The sequence below is a fragment of the Salvia hispanica genome, chromosome 6 (genome assembly GCF_029641045.1).
Source record: "Salvia hispanica isolate PSC_SH4W2 chromosome 6, Shi_PSC_v1, whole genome shotgun sequence".
NCBI classification, from domain to species: Eukaryota; Viridiplantae; Streptophyta; class Magnoliopsida; order Lamiales; family Lamiaceae; genus Salvia; species Salvia hispanica.
The window spans coordinates 10,078,815-10,088,888 of record NC_142697.1 but is presented as its reverse complement, the minus strand read 5'-3'; the positions used below and the strand labels follow the sequence as shown (position 1 = coordinate 10,088,888).

General features: G+C 39.0%; 1 protein-coding gene across 1 annotated transcript; it reads right to left on the bottom strand.

The window, feature by feature from the left end:
* Positions 1-2,888: 2,888 nt before the first annotated feature.
* Positions 2,889-3,797, bottom strand: LOC125203346 (Dof-type zinc finger DNA-binding family protein). The gene has a single exon (XM_048101670.2). It carries the CDS (start codon positions 3,729-3,731, stop codon positions 3,003-3,005), a length of 729 nt encoding a protein of 242 aa, XP_047957627.1. The 5' UTR covers positions 3,732-3,797; the 3' UTR covers positions 2,889-3,002.
* Positions 3,798-10,074: the final 6,277 nt, after the last annotated feature.

The following is a 10,074-nucleotide window of genomic DNA, read 5'->3' as shown; positions in this document are numbered from 1 at the left end:
AGTATTTTAGGACAAATTGGACTGTAATCTTTTAGAATAGAAAAACGGTTGGGAGGGTTTAAAAGGCATAACTGCACTACATTAATTTGATGAGTTGGCCAAGGATAAACTAGCCTCCATCATTAAAGATTTTGGAATAGTTGAATAGCGACCAAATCGAAATTAACCAATCCAAGGTCCCAAAACGGTTTGCCCCATGAAAGATGGCCTCTGAATGAATTGGCGAATTCGTAACCAAGAAATCATTACACAACTAATCTATGCGTAAATATCTTGTGCCTCATTAGTTGTACAAGTCGGATAATTTCCTTATTTTAAGAGATGTTTACTCCCAATTTTCGGTTAATTTTGTTATTAGTAAAATGTGTAATATGGGCTCAATAAATTTTTGGTATGGATAAATAAAAGGAGCCCAGTAGCTACCAATTCAGATTGACAAGAATTTCACCTAACAAAAATAAATAAGTATCCATTAAAATAAAACGTTTTCTTTTTCGGATTGTTCTATTAAAAATGCATTTCTTAAAATAAAAATAATATTATCATTATTTTTTCTTTTATTTATTTTACTTTATCTTTATTAACTTAAAAAAATATTGCATAAACTTTCATATCAAAATTAAATAGTTTCATATTTATTAAGATGAGGAGAGTATAAAAAAAAAAACTGTTTTCCAAATATACTCCTTGTTCAAAAGAATAAGTCTCATTAAATGTAGCCGCATTAGTTGAAATTGAAGAAAGAGTGTGATGCAATGTGAAAGTTATTATGCATTTAAGTATTTAACCGTAGGATCTGAGCTTTAAATAAAATGTGAGTGAAATGAGTTAGTGGAACGTGGGACTCTGTTATCAATTATGATAAAAATGCACCGAGACTTCTATTTGTGGATGGAGGGAGTAATTCAGTGGCTAACTTTTACTGCGTAGTACTCCCTCCCTCCCATTAAAAATGTACTCAGTTTTATCTCTACTTTATTTCCTCTTTATTACTTTACTCTCTCCACTTATAAACCCATAAAATAAAACTGAACCCATAAAATCTCATATCGCCCAATAAATTAACCAATTATCCTATACCCTAGTTCATGTACCTTTCATAATATGCATTAATAAGACTTATTTTGACCTCAAAATGATCTATCCTGAGCTAGGCATAGGGACTGCTTCGCTCTCTCTCACTCTCTCAAATATAATTAGAGTTTCTATGCAGTGACTTAAATAAAATTTTTGGATGAAGTGTTTTACAAATAATCCTGTATGATTGCTCTGAATATTTTCTCGGATCATGTGCTTCTGGGATCATGTGTAGCACCAAAATCCATGTTTGGTGTTCCAACTTCCTATGCAATATTTAAAATCTTCAATTACTCCAACTGCATTGATTTGCCACTAGTTACAAGTATTACTCATAATATTATTACTTAGCTACATTTGAACTGCAACAGTGAAATACAGAAATAAATTAAAGAAGTTAATTATTACACCAAGATTAAAAAAAAAAAGAAAAAAAAAGGAAGTTAAATACAACCATTTAATAATTGACAGCAATATATCAACCGGACATCAAGTTTACATAGACATTATATATCAAACGAGTATTATTGTACACTATATCGTATGCTACAATAAAAAAAACTATCAATACTAACTAACCCTCTTGTAATGCTACATAAGTATCAAATTAAGGTTGTAAAGTAATGGCGTAATAGTATAACATAGGTTGCATTGCATAGAGTGCAAGCATATATGATTATAATAGTATGATGTATAATGTAACATAACTTTTATCCCAACAGCTGGCCTAAAGCGCAAGGAAATGTATATATAATGTAACCAAAATGTAAATAATCATATCACAAATGAATATAGGCACTAATTAACATGCACTTGACTTAATGTAGGTGCACTAAGCTAGTTGAGCGCCATCTCTTCTATTTATAATCAAGTATTTAAATTATGGCTATTTATTCACTCTCTCTTTATTTACAATATTTTCGAATGTACAGTTGGACCTAAATATACACTACTAATAAAATCATCTTTCATCACGTCTGAGTTACATATTTTAAAGCCCTTAATTTAAACCTCAAATTTTACATTACCATAGATGTAGTCGTTTCTTGTTCTTCAATGGCTAGAGTACGGATCTCTGTATGTGGAAGATAATTCCTAGTTTCTTGGATTTAATAAGTACTACTTCCGACCCTCAAAATTTGTCCCACTTTGACCCGGCACGGATTTTAAGAAATATATTGAAAAGTGAGTTGAAAAAGTTAGTGGATTGTGAGTCTTATTTTTATATATTAGTGGATTTTAATAAAATGTGGATAGAAATAAGTTAGTGGAATATAAGATCCACTACCAAATATGATAAAAGTGAAATGAGACAAATTTTAGGGGTCGGACGGAAATAGAAAAATGAGACAAATTTTCAGGGACGGGGTAGTAGGTACTATTATTTGAAATCAATTTAAAAATTCTACAGTAGTTTCTAGCTTCTTGGATTTAACAAGAAGGACGACATATGGATCCTTTAGTAAATTTTATCTACATGCACAATGTTGGATAAAAATCGAAATCTTTTTACCAAAGTAAGAAAGAATTTAATGTGAATCGTGATGAGTCGTACTTATGCTAAAAGGTTAAAGTTAACTCGAGTAATCGAGTTAACAGTCCAAAAAACCTCGATTTTAGAAAATTAATCAAAGTTAAGTGACTCCGAAATTTAAACTTCTATCTATATAGTTAAGTAATCAAGACAATTAATTCTTCACAATAGTAAACTTTTTGTGTTTGTAAAATACCGTGCAAACTAAAATACCAATTGGAAATTGGAATTGCAAAATGATGAATTACACACATATATATATATATGATGTATGTATATATATACTACACTATATTACAGAATTCTGATTCAAAACTTTTAATAAACACATTCAATATCGGCCTATACATTATATAGAACATTATCAAAATACTACAATTTAAGCACAAAATCAAGACCTGAAAATAGCTTCAAGATGCAAAGCACTACCAAAAGGGCTCAACAGCTCCGAATTCTGATGACTCGCTTCAGCTTCATATAGCGCCGAAGGCAACATTTGGTTGTGCAGCATCATTTCCGAACTCGGCCACACCGCTGCCGCCACCGCCTCCTCCCCGGGCAACGGAGGCAACACATGATAATCGCTCGCACCTCCCAAACCACTTCCCCCCGCCGCACCAAACTGCTGCTTCGGAAACGCCGCGTCGAGTGATTCCCAATTGCCAATTCCGTGCCCTAATAATTGCGTCTCCGAAAACCTAATCGGAAACGATCCAATCTCCTGCTCAGGCAAATGCGAGCTGATTTGATTCAGAGGGAGGAGCGCGTCCGCGTAGTGATTCTCCGGCGGCTGATTGACGAAATTCGCGTAGACCGCCGCGAGATCAATGCTGGTGGAAGCTCCGCTTCCGCCGCTGGGGGAGATGGTGTTGGTTGATCGGTTACTATTAGGTTGCGGCGCGGCGCGTGTGGATTTCCCTCTCCTGGTCTTCCGGCAGCCGCCGCCGACTGGGACGTTGCGGAGAGAGCCGCCTTTTGTCCAGTAGCGGCGGCAGCCCTTGCAGAAGTAGCGCGGCTGGGTTAAGCTGTAGTTGTTGTAGTAGCAGAATTTGGTGTTGGAGGAGCCGCAGCGAGGGCACGCCGGCGATAACTCGGTGTTAGGCTTCCATCCTCTTTCCATCCCAATACATATATACTCATGGGTTAGTTAGAGGAAGAGGCTTCTCTCTCTATAATCTCTGCGGATTGAGAATGAAGGGAGTTGTTGAGGCTGGCTAAGTAAATAAGTAGTATGATGTATACGCGCACGTGCAGGAGAGAGGACTTCAACCAAGGCGGAGGCGAATGCTCGGTGTCGGTGTTAGGGACACGTGGCGCTGTTTGATTGGTGGGAGAAGGGAGTGTGGTGGGGGCAAAGGTCTCGAGAGCGCCAATGGGATTGCTTTCTTCACCAGACAGATTGGTGTTAAATAAGAATATAAATTGTAGGATTACAAATTTACAATGCTTCTGATCAACCCTTGTTTTCATATAATGGAGGAACTCCATTCATGTGGACTGCCTATCGAGCTCCATCTCGTCACTTTATAAGTTCGGAGCGATTTTTATGTGGGTAAAGAGACGATATTGTATTATTGTTTGAGACGTTCATTAAAAAATGTCTCATTGTTTGAGGCAATTATCATTTAGTAATTGTTACTCCCTCCATCCCAACTAAGTTGAGAAATATTAACTTTTAGGTACAGAGATTAAGAAATTATATTGAAAAGTAGGAGAGAGGAAATAAAATAGAATGATAAAGAGAGAGTAGAGTAGATAATGGAATAAAGTATAGATGATTGGATATTTTGTTTTTTGTTAAAAAAAAATGACTCAATTTAGTTGGGACATCCCAAAGAAAAATACCACTTAACATAGTTGGGACGAAGGGAGTATGTTTTTTGGAATAAATGCTCTAAAAAAAATTCTCGGCGATCAGAACATTGACGTGACAACTCAAGTTATACAGTACAACTTCTCTATGTAGCAGTGGACATCTGATCTGTTAACATGAAGGATTGTTAGTTGCCCAATTTTGTCTTATCGTTTGAGAGGTTTACTCGATTGTGTTGGATCATTCATGGTGTTTACTCAATTGTGTCCAATCGTTTTATAATGTTTCACTATCTTTTGTAATATTGGAACAAGAGCTTTTATGATATCAAAACAATAGGGTATTATGTACATACACAAAAATAAACTAAATCATTTTGTATGAAGGTTTATGATATCACCACGATGTATATTACAATTGAATATAACTTTGAATATTAAGTAGAAAATTTAGCTACTAGGATCACATGATATAATTAATATGTATAAGTGGAATTAGAACCATGCAATGTCTCATTGAAAATTTAAAGTTGGGCGAACATTCATCCGATCTATTCGATCACTAATACACTATCTTATCAAGTCTCCTGCGGCATTCCAAAAGTGATTATTTTATCAAATATAAATCAATCTACAAGCATCATATCAAACTTTCCGATCGCCGAATTATTTTGCAGGACATTTTATTCTAAAAATTAAAACTATAAGTACCTGAAGGTAATTACCAAAACAATGTGACATTTTTGGTTAAACCACTACAAAAAAATCACTATTTATCGACCAAACATACCGAGCACATCCAATAGTGCTCGGGAAATAGCAAGCACATACAATTGTGCTCAGTATTCTAACGGTGCTTGGCATTATAAAAAACTACTACGTTAACTTGCGAGCAATATGAGCACGGTCAACGTGCTCTGCTTGGGAATTTAGTTAGGGAACTATGGCGCACCGAAAGTGCTCGGTCTTGTGAAGTTTTTTCACCAATACATGCGAGCACCAAGTAAGTGCTCGGAATATGACAGCCACCAAAACTTTGCTCGACACACAAAAAATAATGGTGCAATTATTATTCAACAATTTTGTAACAATATATGTGGTCGGATATTGCGAGCACTGAAATTGTGCTCGGGATTTAAAAAATACTCATGCAATACTTCAATAGTTTGGTCACGCGAAATATCTGCAATTTCATTTTATTTTTATCGATTTAATCGAGCATTGTACATAGGGATGTCAATCGGGCCAGCTGAAGAGCGTTAAGTCAGCGAGGTGTGTTTGAATCAAAAATCTCCCGATCCAGAGAATCCACTAGACACCAGGTCTAGGAACTCAGAGAATCTTTGAGTTACCTATCGTTGGGCACACAATCACTTCCTTAGCTTTTCAAAACCCTCAACCCACTATGCTAAAAAGGTTAGTACAGGGAAGCAGGGATCGAATCCACATAGACAGATTCGTAAGTAAACATGCTAAAAGATCTTGAAACTATTTTTGGCTGCTGCCACGCAATTTTCTCGGGGTTGAGATTTAATTCCTAGGCTTGGGAAATGAAATGTTCTATTCTAACAGCTAGATCTAGGCAGAGACAACATAACATGCATAATAACCAAAAGCGTTCGAAACAACTACTGGACTTGGGAAACGACTTCCTAAACTAGCCTAGACAGAGGAAAAACGAAACGTGGGGACCATTTCCCAAAACGGCATAGTACGACTAGAAAAGAAACTGCAGATTAACCAACTGAAGGACTAACTAATAGCTACATCATCTTCTCTAACTTTTATCACGAAATAACCGATGCAAAACAGAGCAAGCAAGGATCGAAACAGGGCAAACGAAATTAAACCGATTAACACAAAGAACTACTGAAACTAAAACAGATCTACGATTACTAGACGGGGTAAACAAGTAAACATAAATTAACTATTATATCCATGCATACGTGAACAGATCCAGACATCAGATGCTTCATCCACTCCGGATCCAAACCATCAACAACAATCCAATAGCATTTTCATCTCCAATCCTCGCAGATCTAAACAAATCCAACCAATCAACTACAATCCTCCGTGCAATTCAAACTCCAACATCAGATCAAACATCAACAAGCATCGAAAGCAAGAGGAAATGTAAAGATAGCATAAACAGAACAGAAATGTAAACCCCATAACAAAATAGTGCAATATCCAACGAGATTATAACAAAATACGGTCGAGCTTCGAACAGCGAAAACTCGGGAAATCTGAAATGTAAACAGCATGCAAATAAACGATTGCATCTTCGCCTCCGTGGAGACGGTGTTACACCACAACTGAATTAGAAACGTGAACCCCCAAGATGATTCCCCTAAAAGTGTGTGTACAGAAAATGGAAAAGCTAAGCTAAGAGCCGATGTTCAGAAAAAGATCCCTTCATGTTGAACGCGTGCTCTTATTTATAATGGGTAGAGCTTCTAGACTATTCTTGGTGATTCCCATTTTGCCCTCCGTTTGGATGCTCCTTCGTTTAGCAACTCTTTCCTCTTCTGCTCACTTCTCCCGCCAACTTCCTCCTCCAGGTAATCTTCTTCTTTTTCCTGGGGCTGGCGGTTTCTCTACACACCTGGCTTATAAAATCTTGTTAGACCCAGTAAATCACAGAATTTATCCCCATAACCAATGCATGAAATTAGCCTTATGAAACTGCTCACACTTAAACCATACTTGTGCTCAAGTATAAAGACAAGAAAAAGAAATAAGGCGAATATCAATGCATGGTTATTCCATGACCAACACACTAAGGCGAATTTCTCCAGGCTCCTGGTTGCCATTTCACCCAAGTCAGTTCCCTCGTCTGGGCTCCTCACTTGCCCCGTCGACTCAAATGACAGTGGTTGGTGGCAGAATGCCATGATCGCTTCATTGATCTGTTCGTTTGTCAGGTTCTGAGTTAATAAGGTTTCACACCACCCTGCCACCTCCTTGTCAACAGACTGACTCAACTCCGAATTGTTAAACTGTTCCTGCATTAATTCGGTTTCAAGGTACTCCTGGACCTGGGGGTTAATAACATCAACAGCATGCAAATTTTCCACATCCAATGGTTTCTTCATGGCTTCATCAATGCTAAAGGTGTATTTCTCCCCATGGTAGTCTAGGCATATAGTACCGTCAAACACATCAATAATAGTCTTAGCGGTGCGTACGAATGGTCTTCCTAAAAGCACTCCGCTAGACTCAGCAGATTCGTTATCACTCATTTTTATTACATGGAAATCAGCTGGGTACAGGAAATCATGCACTTTCACTATCACATTCTCCAGCACACCCTCGGGTGAAATGCATGTTCTATCGGCTAACTGAATTACTACTTTCGTATCAACCAGACTTACCCCTATCAACTTCTTATATATCGAAAGTGGTAATACATTTATCGAGGCTCCTAGATCACACATTACATGCTCAATTTTAATGTCACCCATAGAAATGGGCAAAGTGAACATACCTGGGTCTGTGCATTGTGATGCCATTCTCCTTTTCTGTATCACAACCGACATATTTTCTCCAATTACTATCTTCCCGTCGGGCTTGGTTTTTCCAGCTATGAACTCCTTGATGAAATTGCTGAATGTGGGCAGCTTCAGGGCCTGTAGGAATGGTAAATTGATTTCCAGTTTACCGAAGATCTCCATGAAATCTTCAGTGTCATCCTTTTTCTTCTTAGCCTCCCCTCGGTGGTGAGGAAATGACTTCATGCGCTTCAACGTTCCTGCTGGACCCCGACTGAAGATTCTTCGATTTCTTTCTTTCCTTCCTCAATCTCCACTCCAGGCTCTGGGTCTAAGAAAAATGGATTAGCCATACGAGGTAGTGGCTTCTCTAAGTCACCTTTTTGAATGACATCTTCTACCCTGGTGTTCCTTATCTCAGTATCCCCTTGATCAGTGGTCAGTTTCCCGTCTTCCTTGCTTGTCATAGGACTGGACCCTCATAGCCCCGTCCTGACCTCAGAGTAATCTGATTGATGTTTGCCCGGTTAGGTGGTTTCACTTAAGCTGGTATACTTCCCTCGTGTCCCCTCATTTCATTCAACGAAGTGGCCAATTGCGACATTTGTTTGGCCAACATATCCATGACAGACTTCTGCTCTTGTTATGCATCTTGAATTTTATGTACCACATCATTGTTTGCCTGCATATTGTTCTGCATGTGTTGTTGAGAGCTGACTAGGTCGTGTATCATATCATTCAGATTCCTCTGAGACTTATAGCTCGGTTGATTGGAACTCGACCCTTAATTATGGCCCGGTCCACTCCCCTGATTTGGGCGATAGTTCCCTTGACCTCCTTGATTGTTGCTGAGCTGACTCCCTGACCCTTGATTTCCCTGGTGTGTATTCAGGAAATTCTGATTGTTTCCCGTGGCGTTCCTCTGGTGTGGTGGCACATAAGAACTCCTTTGATTACTCTGGTTCATATTGTTCCAATTGGGCTGGTCCCCTTGATTGCGATAACCCCAGTTGTTTGGCCCTTCCTGATTCTTCCCTGACCAGTTCGAATTATGTTGTGGTCCTTCTTGACTGCGGTTAGGCCAATTCTATCGGGCTTCTGCTGGACCTGAGTACTGTCGCTGGAGCTGTTGGTTCCCATCGGCCCACCTGAAACAGGGGTTGTCTCTCCATGGTGCCTCCTTAATCTTCCGCAGATTCCAACTTGTATTCTGATTATTTTGATTCCAACTCCCCACTGCATTCACCTGGCTTGGAATTCTCCATCGGACGGTGGACCATAATAGAGTTGGAGTTGATTTTCCTCTGGACCTGGCGGTTTCTCTTTCTCCTGCGAGGTAGGGGAATTCTTCTTCTCAATTGCACTTAGAAGTGCCTTCTCCAACCGATCTATCCTGTCCCCGACTCCTTCTCCTTCTTGTTCCTTTACTGCATTAGCCGAACTTCTCCTCATGATACGTGGGTTATTGATAAGTCGTATTCTGAGCCTTGGTTACTGGTCAGTATGACGTGAAATTCATGTATTATCTGCAAAACAGTTGCTTAAGTGTGCAGGATTGAAGGATCCAAGTCAGTAGGAGACGATTCAGGTGACGCAAGTGAAAAGGGCGCCAGAAGGGTGCGATACTGACCAGGATGCATGCCAGAGAAACGGCTCGAGATGGAGAAGGAGGATAGCTGGGATGATCATTGACAAGGGCAAAAAGGTCAAAATGCGGGAGAAGTCTACCCTAAAAGCAAGGGCAAGCCTCCCTATAAAAGAAGCCACTTGGAGAGAGAGAAAGAGTTCGCAGTTCGACAATCACACTTAGTAGAATTCTCTCTAGAAGATCAATCCTTCAGCATTATCCTACCTCTCGTTCCTCGCCACAGCCATGGTCACTTGACGTCCAAGAGTCGGCCGGAGAAGTCATCAGTCCGCCGTTCCAGCCAGTTATCGTAGTAGTGTAGTAGTATCATCGCCCGGAGTGGCACAAACAATCTTAATCGCTTTCTTAGTTTAAAGTTTACTTGTTTTCATCGTTGGTTATTTGCAAACACTCATCGATGTTGCACTTTTGAAGTACCTTGTTATTTTCCAACATTCACGTTATGAAGTTTCTATTTCGCATGTCGCTTTGGTTCGAGTTTGCTTCATTCTGCCTAGGAAAGTTAGATTTAG

What these genes read in the sequence shown, in the direction of transcription:
- LOC125203346 (XM_048101670.2), bottom strand. Translation starts at nt 3,731, where the DNA reads ATGGAAAGAGGATGGAAGCCTAACACCGAGTTATCGCCGGCGTGCCCT.